At 39.6% G+C, this 19,753-nt stretch overlaps 1 protein-coding gene across 1 annotated transcript in view; it reads left to right on the top strand.

The window, feature by feature from the left end:
* PTK7 (protein tyrosine kinase 7 (inactive)) overlaps positions 1–19,315 on the top strand; it is a 98,204-nt gene extending 78,889 nt beyond the window's left edge. The window contains exons 14-21 of the mRNA XM_088148026.1: positions 863–990; positions 1,423–1,626; positions 5,238–5,393; positions 8,336–8,568; positions 11,949–12,029; positions 13,359–13,510; positions 13,608–13,786; positions 16,145–19,315. Of these exons, the coding sequence (XP_088004152.1) occupies positions 863–990; positions 1,423–1,626; positions 5,238–5,393; positions 8,336–8,568; positions 11,949–12,029; positions 13,359–13,510; positions 13,608–13,786; positions 16,145–16,305 (1,294 nt within the window). The 3' untranslated portion in view covers positions 16,306–19,315. The remainder of the gene's footprint in view (positions 1–862; positions 991–1,422; positions 1,627–5,237; positions 5,394–8,335; positions 8,569–11,948; positions 12,030–13,358; positions 13,511–13,607; positions 13,787–16,144) is intronic.
* Positions 19,316–19,753: the final 438 nt, after the last annotated feature.

The raw sequence follows: 19,753 nt of genomic DNA, 5'->3' as shown, positions 1-19,753 counted from the left end.
AACCCTCCCCAGAAAGTCACACAATAGATGAGCAGTTAAGGGATCATCTCATTGCTATGACTTGTATGCAGCCATAACCAGCATTTACAGTTGATTAAGCAGTCAGGCAGATGCTTCTTGAGCATGCCTCAAAGTGCTGCATCATGGATGTGTTGATACAGGAAAAGATAACATGTGCCTCACATGTCTTATGCTTTTCGGCCCTAAAGTTCAGCCTCTGTTGCTCCAAAAGAATCTCTGGTGGTTGAAGTTTTGTACCTAAAACTTTGGAGAGCAGATAAAATTTAAATGGTAACCATTGTGCAAAATAAATGATGTTTGTGTGACAATTTGGGGGATTGGAGTTTTGTAGAAGATTTGATCCATTATTTGGGCATAGAGTTGGAACTCAAGATTTTAAGCTACATGTACAGTTAGAGAAGAATTGGAAATGTAGAAATAATTTAATTTTGAAACTGATGAGGCTTCTTTAAAGTAACCCAAGATTTGGGTTAGAATCACAAGAACCCCTGTGACAAAAATGTCATACAAGTGGTCACATCCCTTGGGACTATTGAGAGAAAAAGCCAGGAAATTTGACTGGATTATTTTTTTCTTTTATTCTGAAGCACAAGAAACCACTCCAGTTAGGTTATTGGTTAGCATTGTCCTCTCCTTTCAAATCTGTTTTTGGAAGAATTGTCATTTATTAACTCAGAAAATGTAACTGGCTGCTGCATTTTGGTTTAGAAAGGAATGATTAGTAGCAGAGAGGTATGTTTGGGAAATATGGCACATAGCAACTGAAGTCACTGGTAGGCAGGCCAATAGTTTAATTGCATGATCTTTCCCTACCCTCTGCTTGCTTTTATATTTTTTGCAGGATCCAAATTATGACCAATGGCTCTCTGATAATATATGATGTCACCACTGAGGATTCTGGCAAGTATACTTGCATTGCTGGCAACAGTTGCAACATCAGGCACCACGAGGCCTTTCTTCACGTGGTTGGTAAGGACTGTCTGTTTGATGGTGATCAGGCTGTAGTTTCTAGAATGCAAGAAGGTGGTTTTTCTGTCATGAATTCTGCATCTCCCTGGCTCTTGTAGAAATGAGTCAGAATTTTCTGTACCTACATATTGTGGGTTTAGCATAGTACTGTTACCCATTATGAAAGGAGGCCAGAGTATTATATTAGGCAAGCTGGAATTTAATTACATCTAACAGTTCTCCTAATTATTCAGAAATAAGAAGCTCCCAGATTTTATCCTGTATTTATGTATAGCTCAGAGAGTTGATGGAGAGACATTTACTGAGCTATTTTTAATACATTCTAATACAAGTTAAAAACAGTCTGGATGTGATGTGTTGTATACTTAATCAGCCCATATATTACAATAATTTGGTGGCACATCTCACGTAAGATCGGCATCTTATTTCCAGATAAACCAGTTACCAAACGTGAGGATGCACCCAACAGCCACACTCCCTATAAAATGATTCAGACCATAGGGCTATCTGTTGGTGCTGCAGTAGCGTATATAATAATTGTGTTGGGCCTCATGTTCTACTGCAAGAAGAGGAGGAAAGCAAAGAGGTTGAAGAAGCAGCCAGAAGGTGAGGAACCAGAGATGGAATGCCTGAATGGTAAGTTATAAGATCTTTTTCATGCCTTGAACAGAATACAAGAGGTCTTTCATTCAGCTTAAGTTTGGGGGATAAAAGCTGAATTAATTATTTGATGTGTGTATATTATGAAGATAAGGAGTCAAATACAGGTAGTCCTCCACTTACGACTGCAATTGGTCCGGAATTTACATCACTAAGTGATGCAGTCGTAAAGTGAGATTTCATGTGACCACATCACTTAGCAACTGCAATCCCGGCAGTCCCGGTTGCCATCGTTAACCAGGAATTGCAGGCAGTTAAGCAAGTACACATCCCAATCCAAGCCATTCCAGGCTTGATCCCTCCCAGCCCAAGTCTCAGTAAGGTAAGGGACTACCTATCTCCCCCCGACATCTCTGCCCTTCTGGTCACCCTGCACCCTGCCCTGTGGGGAGGCAAGCAGTCTCAGAAGTGTGTGGCTCTGGAACTGTTTGCTGTGCCCCGGGAAACTGCAGTCGCCCCAGCCTAGTCCCAGCTGCAGTCACCCTCGGCCCCCCCTGCACTCTGAGACCCCTGCTGCCCTGCACTCCACTGTCTGAGCTGACCTTCACAGTCTTCCTGCTCCAAAAAGCCCCTTTGAAAAAAGGTCCTGGGTGGGGCTGGGTTGGGCTTTTGCTTCTCACTGTGACAAAAAACAAAAAGCCGCGCCCAGCCCTGCCTGGGAGTTTTTTGCAAAGGGGCATTTTGGCACGCTGCTGTTCAGGTGCTGCCTTTGGCTTTTTTTTTTTTTTTTTGGCCGTGCAAAGCAAAAGCCCAGTCCAGCCCTGCCCAGAAGCTTTTTGCAAAGGGGCATTTTGGAGCAAGAAGGTGGTAAAAGGCAGCTGTGGCTGTGGTGCAGGGCAGCAGGGGGCCAAGAGGGCATAGATGGGGGTAGATAGGCAGGTGGGGATAGTTAAAGCACCCCTGCAGTTGTAAGTGTGGGCAGGCTGCCAAGCACCCAAATTTTGATCACGTGACCGTGGGGGTGCTGCAACTGCCATAACTTTGAGCACCAGTCATAGATCACTTTTTTCAGCACATTCATAACTTCGAACAGTTGCTGAACGAATGGTTGTAAGTTGAGGACTACCTGTAGACAGATCAAGTAATGCAGTTCTATGGATTAAACTAACATATTGTGTGGTCTAGAGAAAATGTTGGAGATTCTTAAAGATGAGATATTGCTGATACTTTAACAGTGTATAATATTTACCTAGAGTCAGGAAGCAGCCGGTGCCACTTTTTAATAAGGGGAAGGAATCCAGGAACTTCCATACCAGTTAGGTTAACATTTGTTGTTCTGAGTAAAATGATAGGTAGATTAAAGACAAAATAGTCAAGAAATTTTATTGAACAAAAATCAGGACAGCTTCTGCAAAGGAAATTCCTTCTCACCAACTATTTTTATAGAACGTCCACAAGTATGTGGATAATAACTTGGTAGGAATTGTATATGTTGAACTGTTGACATCTCATTAAAGGCATTAATGAGAATTTAAACTATGGGATATAAATTCTGTTATGACTGGTAAATTAATAAAGATTAGGAAACGGAAAGTAAGAATTGGTAAACTGCATAGTGAAGGAAAGTCAAAAAGTAGATTCCCTTAGGAATTTGTTCATAAACATAACTGACCTGAATAGTGAGGAAGTGACCATGTCTGTAAATGGTACTAGATTACTTAGGATGATGAAAATTCAAGAATATAAAAAACTGGAAGTTTGTGATAAAATAGTATCAGTATTAGCAAGTTAAAAGTGATGTACACTGGGGCAAAAATCCTGACTACAGGTATTCATGTGGTGGAATCTGAATTAACTTTGTAATTAGACTCTTTTTGGAGGACAAGGAAACAGGAAACTTAGATTTTAAAAATTAATAATGAGTCCCTTATTGTTGGTTGGTTGGTTGATTTGGGGCCTGAAAACACTGTAACTGCTGCAAAACTCCAAAGACTTATCTTTTGGGTTCTAAGGCAGTAATGATACATGATTGGTTTAAAGGTTGTGGTGAGGAGTTTAAAACAGAAGTTAAAAGGAAACTGATCAAACTGGATAAGGAGTATCCTAAACACATGCGATTCTCAGTTCATCCTAATCGTATTTTATATGATTTTTAGAGCAGTTTTATTATTCAGATGAAATAGAGTTTGGGCTAGTTTAGAGACCTGCTAATTTGTAGTAATCAGCCCCAGATTTCCCAGGTTCCATTTTGAAAGTAACTGGTTTCCAGAAGCTGCCTTTGTAAATTGTTCTCAGGAGACACACAGTACTCAAAATAAATTAAAAATAGCTTTAAATTGTTTTATTTGCAGGGCAGGGCATAATTTAAAGTACCATTGTACTGATGGGGGGTGGTCCCCTTAAATTATCCTTCAGTTAAAAGGATAAAAGGGGAAGTCAAAGAAAATAATGTTGCTGTGCAGATAGATGACTGGCTGATTTTTCTCGATCATTCCTCCAGCCTTTAAGATATTTTAGATGTCCCTCCAATCTTTCTTGTACAAGGCTAACTTGAGTCATTGTTCCTCTGAGATTCCAAGGGTTGTCCGGAACATTTTGTTAGTTCAGCACTGCTAACAGCAGTAACTACCTGTTACTTCTGCTACTAAGAAATTGTGGCAAAATTCTGAAGGTTTATGAAATAGCCACAAGAGGTCTCCAGTGGGAGCTTCAAGTGATAAAACAATAGCAATAGAGACTAAATCAGATTTCAAGGATGCACTTAACTGGCATCCTGAATTGCATGTTTAGATGGCCCTCTAATGACCATAGTTAACTGCTGTTAAGAATGGTAGTTCTGCCAATAAATAAATCCTTATCTACCTTGTTGCTACAAAATCATTTAGAGGATTTTTAATATAACTATTAATAATTTTAACTTTTGAAAACTTTTAAAATTTTTTAACTAAGTTAAAATTAAAGTTAAATTTTTTTAACTAAGTTAAATTAAAATTTTAACTTTGTTGCATGCTATTTTTTTGTTACGCTTTCGGCCTACATTCTAGAAAGTAGCTGTATCACCCAAACCAGATTCATAAAGGTATAAACACATATCTTTATAAAAAAACATATCAAAATAAACTCGTGGATGACAGCCTCTTTTATCAGACATGTGAAATGAACTGAGGAAGCCGTGGCTATATCCACTTCTGGCTTTCAAGATAGTGGTGGAGGAGGAAGATTAAAGAAAGAAGCACTGGGGTAGGCAATGGGGTACCTGTAGGTACCAGTGTGCCCCCAGGCACCTCTCTTGCTTCCTGCTCGACTTCCTGTTCTATTTGACCTTTAAGTTAAATCAAACCCCAAGGATTCCACAGTTCAACCCTGAGCTACACATATTCTCTTCTACTGGTAAAAATAAAGAGGAAGCTTGTGTGATGGAAAACAAAGCACTAACCTCTAGCATAATTATTTATAAGAATGTTTTAGGGCCCACAAAGATCAGGTTTCTCTGAAATCTGTCTTAGCTTTTAATGTTCTACATTTTACAATCAATACTTTGTTTCAGGAGGATCATTAGCATGGGGCTTTTAAATTCCAGACATATGACACATCCTGGGAGGATTTTGGCTTAACATTTTTTAAGAAAAAAACCCCTTTCATTTCAGGGGGCACTTTGCTGCAAAATGGGCAAACTACTGCTGAGATCCAAGAAGAAGTGGCTCTGACGAACATTGGCAGCAGCTCTGCAGTCAACAAGAGGCACAGTAGTAGTGATAAAATGCACTTCTCTCGGTCTAGCCTGCAGACAATCACTCCTCTGGGTATGCTGCATAGCAGTCCTTCTGCTTCGTATTTGCTTGCGGTACACGTTCTGACCTTTTCTCCTGTTCCCAGTTCTCCAGAATGTACCATGGTCTTAAGTGAGATCCCCCTGTGTGGCTTTTCTCCCACTTCCCTAATTTTTATATTCTTTCCATCATCAATTCTTCTGTAACACTGTTATGTCTGTCATAGTTCTATGACTTTTATACAATTATTTAAATGTGTATGCAAATGAAATCAATTGTTCTGAAGCAAAATGGCCTTGCTTCATTAAATTATACATAGATATATCATGTACATAATCTTGCAGGGACATGCTTTCCTATATGAGACAAAGGGGGGGAAAGCCTTCTGATGTGCTTGCTGTCTGAAGAGTTTCGATTTATATTGAAAAATCGCTAGTTATTTCAAGTTTTTTCATTGATTACCTAGTATCACAACCCACATTTTTATTTTACATTTATTAGGCAGCTTTTGGAAAGTGTCTTTGTCTTGTAAGCAGTTAAGTATTGAGCTATTTAAACGGAGCTTAATCCCTAAATTTTCCATGGGACTAAAAAGGACAGAGAAATAAGAGCAAACAGAGAAGTAATGTGTAGTAATTTAAGTTGTACATATTTAGGTTCAGTTACACACTGGTTTATAATTGAGCATAAAAACTGGGTGTTATGCCAAAGATATAATGGAAGAGATGGCTTCTGAGAAGGAAATTAAAAATGTATAATGGGTGGTACCATCCAAATATTCTAAGATGCCATTTCAAACATTCAGGACACTAAAGGAGAAAAGGCAGAAGGCAGCCAAGTTTGGTGGCAGAATGTTTACTTTTGTTTCTTGTTGAAATAAGGCTTACCATGTAAATGTTGATCTTTAAATGCCTCCCCCCCCCAAATAACGAACACTTGCTGGGAATTAGTATTCCCACTCATCATCAAATATCCTGGTTGTACTGATTCCTTCTATCTCAAATTGTTACTATCAGATCAGTCTGATTCTACTTCAGTGATTGCAGTCAAATTTATTTATTTATTTATTAAATTTCTCCCCCAAAGGGGGAGGTGGGAGACTGGATGGAAATTGTCTAGTACAGTAGGATCCAGGGAGGGTTTCTTGAGGAGTGGGTGCACCAATGCCTCCTTAAAGGCAGCCGGAAATGCTCCCTCCTGCAAGGATGTATTAACCATCGCCTGGATCCAACCATGTCATCTCCCGAGCTGCTTTCACCAGCCAGGAGGGGCATGGGTCAAGATGCCAAGTGGTGGTCTTCACAGTCCCCAGGATCCTGTCCACTTCCTCAGGATCAACAGGATCAAACTGTTCCCAGATAACTGGGTAAGAACAATCCCCTGGTATCTCCCCAGACCCTGCCCCATGCTCGGAGTCTAACTTGGAACGAATCTGAGCAACTTTGTCCTGCAGATGCTCCGAAAATACCTCCGTGCGGCCCTGCAAATGAACCCCCACATCCCCCTTACCAAGGATGGACCTAGTGATCCTGAACAGGGTCGCCGGGCGGCATTCTGCAGACGCGATAAGAGCGGAGAAGTATTGGCACTTCGCCACTCTTATCGTCACAATGTAGGCCTTGATAGTGACTCTAACCTGTGTTCAGTCGGATTCAGTCTTTGTCTTCCTCCAGCGGCGCTCTAGATGTCTCGACCCTCTTCAGCACCCTCAACTCCTCCGTAAACCACGGGGAGTGTCAGGGCCAGTGTGGCAAGAGAGGTCGCATAGACGCGATCCTGTCCAAGGCCCTGGCCACCTCCCTGTTCCAGGCAGCAGCCAAAGCCTCTGCTGGACCATGCAGCAGATCCACGGGAATACCCCCCAGCTCCCTCTGAAACTCTGATAGGTCCATCAGGCTCCGGGGGGACCAATCGCATGCATCCTGCCTCCCTGTGGAGGGGGGTGGCATAGGAGGAACTCAGGGTCACCAGGATGTGATCTGACCATGACAAATACTGTTTCATAGTTTGTACAATGCACCATAATTTTTCTTGAAACATCTATATATTTTCTGTTTGGAAACATTTCAAATGCAGCTGTCCATTTAGTCACTACTTTATATCAATGTATTATGTCCTTACTGTCAATAGTTCTATCTTATTTTCATTATTAGCTGCCAGAGTCATTTTAACAATATAAATAGTCACTATAATTGGACTCTTAGTTTCGAAACTGTAATCACTTCTTATGTATTATTCTTCCTTATACATTACATCACTACATTTTCTCCAGATATAATATTAATTACAATTTTTTCCATGGATTTTGGTGTTATAATGGTTCTATACTTTAGATCGGTAATTTTACTATTCTATTCTTCTAAATTCTAAATAATCATTTAATTGCCTTATATAAGTTGTATAATGCCTTACCATATTAATATTTATGCCCAAAATTCTTAAACTTACAATTTTACCTGTATTGTTATATGATTTTATAGCCTGTTTTACTCTAGTCAATTTCTGTGCTATCTAGGCTGCATTGATATTCAGCGAGTTAAATGTGACTCTCTTGTTTTGTTTTGCTGGTCAGTGATTGAAATAAAACGACTGACTGATTTACCAACATTTCTATTCCTCTTAGTAACATCACCAGATACACCTCTTGCAACCATCAGAAACCAAAAGCAATTTAAAAGGCTGCACTTTTCCTGAAGCATGAAGTGTATACCCTATCAGTTCTCCTAGGTCCATTTTTATCATTAGAGACACAAATGTCCTTGTGTCATCAAAAACTATCTATGGGACTACTGGATAAAAGGGGGGCAGTGGGTATCTGCACCACACTCTCTCAGCCAACTCTAAAGTTTTCTTTGGAGCTGATAGCCTCAGATGTAACCAGGCTTTTCAACAATATCTAAATCTGCATTGTACTGTACTGTGCAGCATCCTGTGTGTATTATAGAGATAATTAGCAAGCTGTTCTTTTTTTCTAGGCAAAGGTGAATTTGGAGATGTCTTCCTGGCTAAGGCAAAAGGCATTGAGGACAATGACACTGAAGTGCTTGTTTTAGTCAAGAGTCTTCAGTCAAGGGATGAACAGTTACAGTTGGCCTTCAGGCAAGAATTTGAGATGTTTGGCAAACTGAACCACAGCAACGTGGTGCGATTACTTGGCCTATGCCGGGAAGCAGAGCCTCACTATATGATCTTGGAGTATGTAGATCTGGTAAGAAATCTAATCAAATATTCAACTGCTGTATGTGTGGGGATTTTTGTTTGTTTGTTTGTTTGTTTTTAAACAATATGTATGCAAGGTTGAAACTGGGCCTTCAACAAGTGTACTTTATTTGCTGTTAAGACCTTTTAATTGAAATAAGTGCCATGATGGATACAGAGATCTTGAGTAAAGCTGGTTAGATACAGTGGGGCAAAAAAGTATTTAGTCAGCCACCAATTGTGCAAGTTCTCCCACTTAAAAAGATGAGAGAGGCCTGTAATTTTCATCATAGGTATACCTCAACTATGAGAGACAAAATGGGGAAAAAAATTCAGAAAATCACATTGTCTGATTTTTAAAGAATTTATTTGCAAATCATGGTGGAAAATAAGTATTTGGTCACCTACAAACAAGCAAGATGTCTGGCTCTCACAGACCTGTAACTACTTCTTTAAGAGGCTCCTCTGTCCTCCACTCGTTACCTGTAGTAATGGCACCTGTTTGACCTTGTTATCAGTATAAAAGACACCTGTCCACAACCTCAAACAGTCACACTCCAAACTCCACTATGGCCAAGAGCAAAGAGCTGTTGAAGGACACCAGAAACAAAATTGTAGACCTGTACCAGGCTGGGAAGACTGAATCTGCAATAGGCAAGCAGCTTGGTGTGAAGAAATCAACTGTGGGAGCAATAATTAGAAAATGGAAGACATACAAGACCACTGATAATCTCCCTTGATCTGGGGCTCCATGCAAGATCTCACCCTGTGGGGTCAAAATGATCACAAGAACAGTGAGCAAAAATCCCAGAACCACACGGGGGGACCTAGTGAATGACCTGCAGAGAGCTGGGACCAAAGTAACAAAGGCTACCATAAGTAACACACTATGCTGCCAGGGACTCAAATCCTGCAGTGCCAGATGTGTCCCCCTGCTTAAGCCAGTACATGTCCGGGCCCGTCTGAAGTTTGCTAGAGAGCCTTTGGATGATCCAGAAGAGGCTTGGGAGAATGCCATATGGTCAGATGAAACCAAAGTAGAACGTTTTGGTCTAAACTCAACTTGTCATGTTTGGAGGAGAGAGAATGCTGAGTTGCATCCAAAGAACACCATACCTACTGTGAAGCATGGGGGTGGAAACATCATGCTTTGGGGCTGTTTTTCTGCAAAGGGACCAGGACGACTGATCTGTGTAAAGGAAAGAATGAATGGGGCCATGTATTGTGAGATTTTGAGTGAACACCTCCTTCCATCAGCAAGGGCATTGAAGATGAAACGTGGCTGGGTCTTTCAGCATGACAATGATCCCAAACACACCGCCCAGGCAACAAAGGAGTGGCTTCGTAAGAAGCATTTCAAGGTCCTGGAGTGGCCTAGCCAGTCTCCAGATCAAAACCCCATGGAAAACCTTTGGAGGGAGTTGAAAGTCCGTGTTGCCCAGCGACAGCCCCAAAACATCACTGCTCTAGAGGAGATCTGCATGGAGGAATGGGCCAAAATACCAGCAACAGTGTGTGAAAACCTTGTGAAGACTTACAGAAAATGTTTGACCTCTGTCATTGCCAACAAAGGATATATAACAAAGTATTGAGATGAACTTTTGATATTGACCAAATACTTATTTTCCACCATGATTTGCAAATAAATTCTTTAAAAATCAGACAATGTGATTTTCTGGATTTTTTTCCCCATTTTGTCTCTCATAGTTGAGGTATACCTATGATGAAAATTACAGGCATCTCTCATCTTTTTAAGTGGGAGAACTTGCACAATTGGTGGCTGACTAAATACTTTTTTGCCCCACTGTAGCAGAACTGTGTCAGTTTTGCTGTGGCTGATAAACTGATTATGCTTTTTTCTACTTACTTTGGAGACAAAAGTCAGCAGTTTATATGGAAATTCCATCCCATTAGATTGGAGGCTGAAGAAGCTGGTTACTGGAAAGGAACCTCCATATTAAATATTTATTTATTTATTTCTCAATTTTAATGAATTCACTCAGGCAGTTTACAGCAAAAACATAAAACATCCATGATAAGGAACAATAAAACATCTACAGTAACACAACTCAAATAAAGCATTAAAACATCCATGGTAGGTTTAGAAACACAATATTTTAAACATCTAAGACATGAACCAATAATGAAAAGCATGATGGTATTGTTACACACGCTGCTCCCAGGTTCAGCTTATGGTCGCTCACTCACACACATGTTGAGGCATGCGGATCTTGTCAGCCCTCCTTGCTTTCTACCTGGGCTTTCCAGATAGGTGCGGCTGGAGCAGACAGACACATAGCCCTGGTCAACAGCCGGGAAAGAATTAGGGATACACACAAATCACTTCCAACCAAACACTGAGGCACAAGAGGTTCTTCGTAATACATGGAGACCCAGTGAATTTAAAGTAACAGCAAAACTTTACTGGTTGCAAGGTACATTTGCTCTTTCTCATACACCCACACACACACGCGCTCTTCCACACTTACCCACGTCCTTCCCAACTAGGCTGCCAGGCACTAGCTAGAGGGATGGAAACCGCCAAGTCTGGATCCAAAGGTGACTCAGATGACTCAGCTCAGACGACTCAGAGTGGGCGGGCTTTGGGACCCCTTTTATCCCCAAAAGTCCTTGCTTTGTTGATTCACAAATCTGGCAGTTGTTGATGAGATTGGGGTTTCCATGTGCTCAGGCCCAACTTTTTTTCTGGTTCAGGTCCTTTGTTTTTTTCTTAACGACTTGGTTCCTTCTTATCTACCTCCCTGAAGGGATCTCATAGACAAGATTCCTGGCTTGTGTCCTCTCTGCTTATGTGCCTACTTCATCTTTAGGTTATGGCAGCTTCAGCCTAGTCTCACAGTTTCCATGCTCAAGGGAAAAGCTCTATGGAATAGCTCCTTCTTCCTGAATATTGGCTGGGGGTGGGTATGGGAAGCCTGATGTCTCTGTAGCCCAAAAAGGCTCTGGAATGCCTTTCAGAAAGAAGCATTTACACCCAGAAGTCTCCAAATCAGGATCCTTGGTACAAGCACAGGGTCTTTAATGATGAATGCTGTCCTATTCCCCCAACCTCAGCCTGGCTTCGAAGTTGCTGATGAACCCAAAGTGTGGGAGGAGCAGATCTCTAATAGGGCGACATTGTCCTCACTGAACTGGGTCTTGGTAATGCATGCTAGGTCTGCCTGTTGATCCACTACTAAATTACGTATGAATGTGGTCTTATTGCAGATAAACCTGGTGTTTATTATTGGCACCTTGAAATTGCTTTATCTGTGATCAGAAGAGAATAAGGGATTTGTAAAATGAATTGGATTTGGTCTGTCTTTTTTTTTTTTTTGGTCTCAGTATACTTTTGAATAGTTCTGAAGAGCTTGGTTTCCTTTCTGGTAGGGAGATCTGAAGCAGTTCCTGAGGATTTCCAGGACTAAAGATGAGAACCTCAAGCCGCAGCCCATTAGCACAAAACAGAAGGTAAAGTGGTACAACTGAAGAATTAGTAGTATCTGAATGTAAAGAAGGCTCTAATTGTGGAGAAAGGAGTAAGTAATTCTCTTCTAAAGGAGTAAGTTAGTTTCAAAGAGCCAGTAATTATATCATCCAACTCGGTGTGGCATTCAGGGTGCTATTCAGGTGCCTTATCTTCTGATGTTGTTGTTATAGTTATTTAAAAACAGGCTTGCATGTTGAATTTTTCTATGGAATGTTGTTTGCAGGTAGATTCTGGCTAATTTTAGATCATGAATAGACAATTTGCAGGCCATTGTGGCTCTTGATGATCTGTTCTACAACCATCTACCAGTGACCTAAGATTTATTTATTTCTGTATTCATTTATTTAAAATAATTGTATGGCTGCCCATCTGAGAGCACAACTCTGGGCAGCTCACAACAATAATACAATTACGAACCACAGAAACCAAGGGCAGCCCCAGGTACAGCATGTCACAGTAATCTATTTGGGAAGTGACCAGGGCATGAATGACTGAGAATAGAGCCTCCCAGTCCAGGAATGGGCACAACTGGCATGCAACATGAAGTTACGCAGAGACTCTCCTGGCTGTGTCTGCCACCTGCTCTTTGAGCAGGAGTCATGAATCCAGGAGGACCCCCAGATTGCACATTTAATTACATTTAATCAATTAATTTTAATTGTAATTTAATTACAATTACAGTTCTTTTTCCTAACTTTCATGTGGAGGAGAGATGCATTTGGAATACCTTTAAAGTAAAAGAAGAAAATGTATGTATGGTCTGAAGTACTCAGTTGAATAGATTTGCTTCAGGTCTAAAGTATCAGTCTGCAGAGACAGAGGATGTTAAAAGGAATATTAGACTGGAGTTAATATTTCATTTATGTGTGTCCTTTTTAAATTGGCCCAGCCAGGAGGGGCAACTTTTGCATGTACCAGAGCCACAGTTAACATTTGGGGGAATCTTGGGCTTCAGTAGATGGAACTAGCTTTTTCTTGGTTTAGAGACAAACTTCCTGTTTTTAAAACTCTGTTGAACCTCATGTACTACAGTTTTGTTTCCTGCCTCAAAATGGTGAGGAATTATGCCACCAGCTTTCAGTAATATTGGTCAGAGGAGGCTCCAGGGGCTGCAAAGAAGGGACTGTGGGGCTACTTGTAGCAGTAGCGTAATGGGTTAATCATTCCTGTTCTAATAAGTTTTGCAGGCTAGGAAATGACAACTAATGATAACTACCTCCCTTTATTCTTCCTCTTCCAGGACAGTTCAGAGAATGCTTAGCTTCAGTTAGGATGCTTAGCCATGCTTTTATGTATCTGGTGTTTTTCAGTTATCTTTCTGCTGCCAAGTGGCACTGGGGATGGAACATCTCTCTAATAGCAGGTTTGTTCACAAAGATTTGGCGGCTCGGAACTGCCTGGTCAGTGCACAAAGGCAGGTGAAGGTGGCAAACCTAAGTCTCAGCAAGGATGTTTACAACAGGTAAGATTGCTGTAGATCCCTCTCAGTGGATGCTCCAAAGGCAGGGTTTGGGAGGTTTGGGGCAGAGCTGATTCCTCCTTTGTTTCTCTGTGTTCAGCGAATACTATCACTACCACCAAGCCTGGATTCCACTTCGTTGGATGCCCCCTGAAGCCGTCTTGGAGGATGAATTCTCCACAAAATCTGATGTGTGGTCCTTCGGGGTCGTCATGTGGGAGATATTTACATTGGGGGAATTGCCATATTCATCACTAGTGAATGAAGAGGTGTTAGCAGGTATATCAACCCTTATCAAGCCTGTTTCCTTATGTAGTGAAATGTATATAGTTTGGAACTATCACTGGGCTGTTGCAAAACAGCTTCTTTACTAAATGATCAGCCTACTATAAAAGAGAGGAAGGAAGGAGGGGTTCAGTCTGCTGTTCACGTCTGTTTCAGATGATGATTAAGGCTGTAATACTAAGTTGACTGAGTTATTAATAAAAATGCTTGAAATCAATCAGATACATTTAATTGGTCCTCCCATTCTTATTTTTAATATAAATACTTATTAAAAACTGTAAATAAGAAAAGAAAAAAAATCCTGTAAGTTGCAAGCATGGTCTGGAATGGCATCCCTTCCTGAATGTGGGAGAAGAGCTGTGCCTTCTCTAAGATGATGCCTAGATCAACATTTGCTTACATCTTCTATTAAAAAGGGTGCCTTGTTTCCTTATATCCATTTCTTTTCTCAGATACACATTTAATTAGAGTGATAGTCCTCATAATTACACTTACAACCTGCAGGTTTAATTAGGTATTATTAGCATACTTTCAAGTTCAAGTCCTATTTTAATTATTTTTGGATAAAATAGGAAATTCTTTGATGATAAATTTTGTTGCATATATCATGTGATACATTTTTATGTGTAAAATAATATTTATACAGTTGGTTTTCAGTCATTATAGCTCTGAGAGGATTAGTCTTAATTTTTAAAAAAGGAAAAGTACAGCTGGTCTTAATTAGGATGGGGAAAGCTTCTAAATAGGGAACAAACAGTAAAACATATATAATTGCAACTGCAAAAGTTCAGTGTTTTGCTCATAGAATATTCCAATTAGTAGCACAATGGATATACATAACACCCAAATTTTCTTTATTCGCATTTCAAAAGTCAAACCCAGTTTAGCCAAATAACCTAGCTTCATGTTATTTTTTCCCAACAGAAACAGTTTTGTGTGTTTGGGAGGTGCTGTAGCAGTGTATGTGATCTTACTCACATTTCCCTAGAATAAAGCCTAAGTGGTAAAATAAAACATCTTTTAGTATGGAAAATGATATAACAACCAAAAAAACATTGTGCTATAAGAAATGGAGCTACAGATCAGGGAGCTCCTAATTCTAATCTCAGCTTTTGCTGTAAACTCGCTGGGTGATCTTTGTCAAGATTCTTTCTCCCCCACCTCTCACAACCCATTAGCAGCTTATTCTATTTGTAATGCTGGGGTGGGGTGGGGGGAATATTATAACAAGATAACATGTATAAAGATTATTTATGGAAATTCAAAAGTACTGTTTAAATGTGAAATATTCTATAGTAGTCCATGATACTTAATCATTATTGGATCTCTTTGACAGTGTTCAATAATCTGATGTCAATGGGAGGGTTAGGGAAAAAAAGTAAGTCAGCCAGAGAAAAAAAGTTGAACTGTTATAAGCCTCTGTCTTCATGAGTTTGTCACTTGAGAGAGCTGGTACAGAACTACAGCTGATTAATAAACAAATCTGTGAAAGCTCTGTATTGCTGCCAAAGCAAGCAAGCAAGTCGTACATATCCATATTGAATTATTTGTATATTGTATTTTTAAAAAAGAGTTGGTTTGTGTCCTTGCTTCAGGGCATTAAAGATTGCAATAACTGGGAATGAATTATTCCAGAATCAGGCCATGAAAGCCATTAATGTTGTCACTCAAAACTTGTTTATGTAATCCACTATGAATGACAAAAAAGTCTGGACTGTATGAAAGACTAATAAATTCAGGTTGGATGATACTTGAAAACTAACGCAAAATGTAACAGCTACTTCTCTGTGGGAACTGTTTCCCATAGGTGAATAGCAGTACCTCCTTGCAGAACAGTAGGGATTTTTCCCATGGTTGGAATAACTGAAATCAGATTCAGCTTGGAAAAAGGCTGATGTGCAACTACTGCAGCTGGACACACCATTTATCCTGGCTCTTAATACTGGTGAAGGAAACAAGTTCAGCTTACTGAACCTTACTGGACAATTGTGTGGTTGTTATACTTATTTCAGCCATCTCTTAAATACAGTTTCAGCCAGGATGGAGAAGGGGAAGATGAATGGGATGGGATTGGAAGAGAGAGTTGGCTGACAGATAGTTTAATTCCTCTTATCAATTTGATTTGACAAGCCTTCCAAAATACCCAGCAGATCTACACTATTATACAGAAGATGGAAATTTTACAAACCAAAAATTATCACAGGACCTAAACTACTGCTTGACAGCAAATAATTAGGAGCTGTACTGTTCCTGGAAAGTTCATAGCTTAGCTGCTCTAGTACGTGTATCCTAGAGAAAACTGGGACAACAGTCTTCCCTTTCTTACCCTCTGCTTTCTTTTTCTCTGTTTAGGTTTACAGTCTGGGAAGATGAAGCTTCCCCATCCGGAGGGTTGTCCCTCCAAATGTTACAAGGCGATGCAGCGCTGTTGGGCTCTAAGCCCAAAGGACCGCCCATCTTTCAGTGAGATTGCTAACATGCTTGGAGAAAGCCCATCAGAAAGCAAGGCCTGAGCAGGAAATGCCAGCCTTGTTCAGAGGTTGGGCTGGGCTGAAATCTCATTTTGGCATTTTGACTGTTACAGATTTTCAATGGGACCTAACAAGCAAAAGGGACCAAGAATTTTTACACTAGTGGACAAAGGCTGTGGATGTTTTCTTGATCTGAGCTGTCTTCACCAGGCTCTGTCCTCTGTGCCTGGCCAGGTTGCATTCCTCCAGGGTCTACCTCTGACATCCACAGGACTAGTTAAAAACATCTTAGAGATGAAGGGAATGCTGGGAGCTACCATCATAAGATAATTTCACAAGGAAAGCCTGTCGCACATTTTTGGGACTTCTCTGTCTTGGCACATTTAACCTTTTATTTACTTTTCAAATCTTTTCACAGAAAAGCACAGACAGGTTCCTTCTGGAAAAGGGTCTTGGTTTGTGGGGGAGGGCACACAGAGAGATCCATGCTGCTCAGTCGTTAATATTTTTTGGCAGGAGGCATTAAGATGGCAACAGGGAAAACTAAACTTGAAAAGGCCTGTTGTCGCTTCTATAATTTCTGCAGTATATGGACAGATTTACCTTGTAAAGCAGGCAAAAGGAGTGCTATGTACAATAGCAGCCCTTTCCCAAGCTAACCTAATTTTTGATCCTGCAATCTTTTCTCACTTGACTTGAATCAGAAAGGTCTGGATCGCAATTATTTTTTATCTTAAAGATATCCCGTGACTTTTCCTTGATCATATCCCTGCAAAAGGAAGCAGCCTTTGGGGGAAGCATTCACTGCACAGGATCTAAGGAGGTTCCTTTCCTAGTCCACCATATGCTATCTTTTTAAAGCAAGGAGGAACCTGCATATTTATTGAGCAATACTTTATTTCTCCTCCTGGTACTGTCAGTCTGTCGGGCCTTCTGTCACCTCCCTGCATACCCAGAAAAGAGCAACATACACTAAGTGCCTGGCATATGAAGGAGATTTTCATTAGCTTTCCTGATTATCTAATGCCGCCTTTTTATATGATTATTTGGGGCAATGTTTGTTTTTCTTACTTTTTTAAAGAAATGTTGACACCTTGCAGCCTAAATAATTCTTTCTATATATATATATATATATATATATTATTGGAATTGCAGCCTAGAGTCAATTTAGCTTCAGTTTGCTTGAGCAGAGGGGTAGAACAACCAAGAGGTTTTTTTTTAATAAAATAAAGTACACTGCTTGCAATAAAGAGTCCCTCTTAAAAAAATTAAAATAAATAAATTGCAATCTGTGTTTCTTCTTCTGTTTCTCTAGATTAATAAAACCATCTAAAAAGGAATTTTCTGGGGATTGTGGGACACAAGATACAAATGTTATCATATTAAGCTTGCATGTACAGTCATAAATAGAAAAAATTTTCTTCATACCCTTTTGAAATGCTTTTCATCATTGAACTTATCTCATTTTTTTCATTACCTGGGTTGATTCATGCATAATGCTATGTCATAGTGAATAGAAAACAACCCCAGCTCATTATGGCTGAGCATTATTTGTGAACTGAGCAGTTGTTTCTAGACTCCGTTAAATTTGGGTCTTTAGTCCAGACCATGATACTCTTGAGATATAGCATGTCAGTTTCTTCACATGGCATATTCTCCCAATCCTGATTTAATGATTTAATATTCAGCAGGAGTCTTCCAAGTCTTCCAAAGACAGGCTGATTCCATTACATCTCTTTCCCAGTACATCATCATGGTTAATGTAACAAACTCAAACATCATTTGTTTGAATGAGAGCTGTAATCTAAAAAATCAGCTTTCTGTTTTGTATTTAATAACTTGGAAATATGCCACATAGCACTGAATACTATATTGCATAAAAAATGTTTTAGAATTTAATTCTGAAGTAAAAATTGGAAGCAAGCTCAAGTGATACAACCAACTCCTATGCTTTTTCTATTGCAACGCCAACATTATTTGTGAATTGAGATAAACCTTGAGATATGATAAGGCCAAGTGACATGGAAAATTACTTTAGCCATTGTCTGTTACTGAAGTATAAGATATATACATGACCATATTTTCTTGGAAAAAATAAAGGACAAATTGCTCCTTGAAAAAGGAGCAAATTTGAAAGAGGTTCATAAGGATAAAAAAAAATGTTTATAACTGCTCTACAAAGGAAAATTCAAGAGCAAAATGGAAAAACTTTACAAACATGCATATTCTAATAAAAATATCTCAAATAGTATATGTACTTCTATTTTAAAAAGACAATTCAATTTCCATATTTTTCACATGAATGTGAAAGACTGTATTGTGGTACCATTTGTATGGTAGAAGTTAAATGACCAAAATAAAGAACAAAAGTGAGTTTTTGAAAAACAAATCTAAAGGACAGCTTTCTGAAATAAAGGACCTTCTTTTATAATAAAGGATGTATGGTCACTGTAAATATCTAGGAATTATATTTCAAAATAAAACAAAAAACAAATACTATATGTTATAAAAGTGTCACCTGCAATGTCTGAAGATTACCCAGCAGGACTGCATAAGTAGTTAATATTTATATGCTGTGTTACCATTTAAAAGCATGTAAGCACACACTCCAACACACTCCATGTCCATTAGAATAAAAGAAATGGCTGTTACAAGGTCTCTGTTAAACAGATTCCTTCAGCTCTTTGTAGTCCCTGTCTAAGTACGTGCACAGGATTCTGCTCTTGCACAGACCTTTCCAGAACCTAAACCCAAGATAGCAGCCCTTTGGAGTCTTATACTCAAAAGCTCAGTTGCCTGTCGTCATCGTCTTCTCTTTTTTGGCCATGGCGGCAGCTATTTCCAGGTTTTCTTTTAGTGAGATTATTTTCTCTCTTGTGTTGCTGTTGTTTATTTCACTATTCCATCCACAAACACACAGCCTACTGCATTACAAGGTGCTGGCCTTTTTTAAAGACACACATAGACATGGTGAAAAATGATCCACTGTGAATGGCTAAAACTGGTATCTTTTCTCTACAGAGAATTTACTAGTACTACTACAGTAGTAGTAGATCTACTACTGGTATCTGCTCCCTAGTAGAGAAGCAGGACTGAAAAAAATCCGTCAGTTGAGCCCAACTCTTGTCAGTTGCAAGCATCCTGTTTAAACAAAGCCAGTGAAAGGGAATTTATCATGTGCCTCAGTAATCAAACTATTTTTGCAATAGGAATTTTTTATAATATTCAAGCAATAACTGCTGCCTGTTTCTCACATCTGTTATTTTGTGTCCTGCACTCTGTATTGATAGACCAAGGGGGTCTTCACTATATTCTGTGTGACATCATTTCAATATTTGAAGAATGCTATTGTATTTCCCACCAGTTTGCTCAAGGCTAAACATGCCCTGATCCTTCAGTCTTCTTCATTGTTTGTTCTTCTAGTTTGTCTAAAATCTTAAAGTGTGATACCCAAAGTTGGGCACATACCTGAGGTGGGGTCTGATCAGTG

The sequence above is a fragment of the Python bivittatus genome, unplaced genomic scaffold (assembly GCF_059951505.1).
Source record: "Python bivittatus isolate LINGU-HERP-01145 unplaced genomic scaffold, Pbiv_v1 ctg000020_np1212, whole genome shotgun sequence".
NCBI lineage: Eukaryota > Metazoa > Chordata > Lepidosauria > Squamata > Pythonidae > Python > Python bivittatus.
Note: the sequence above shows the minus strand (reverse complement) of the source record. Positions and strands in the feature narration are given on the sequence as shown.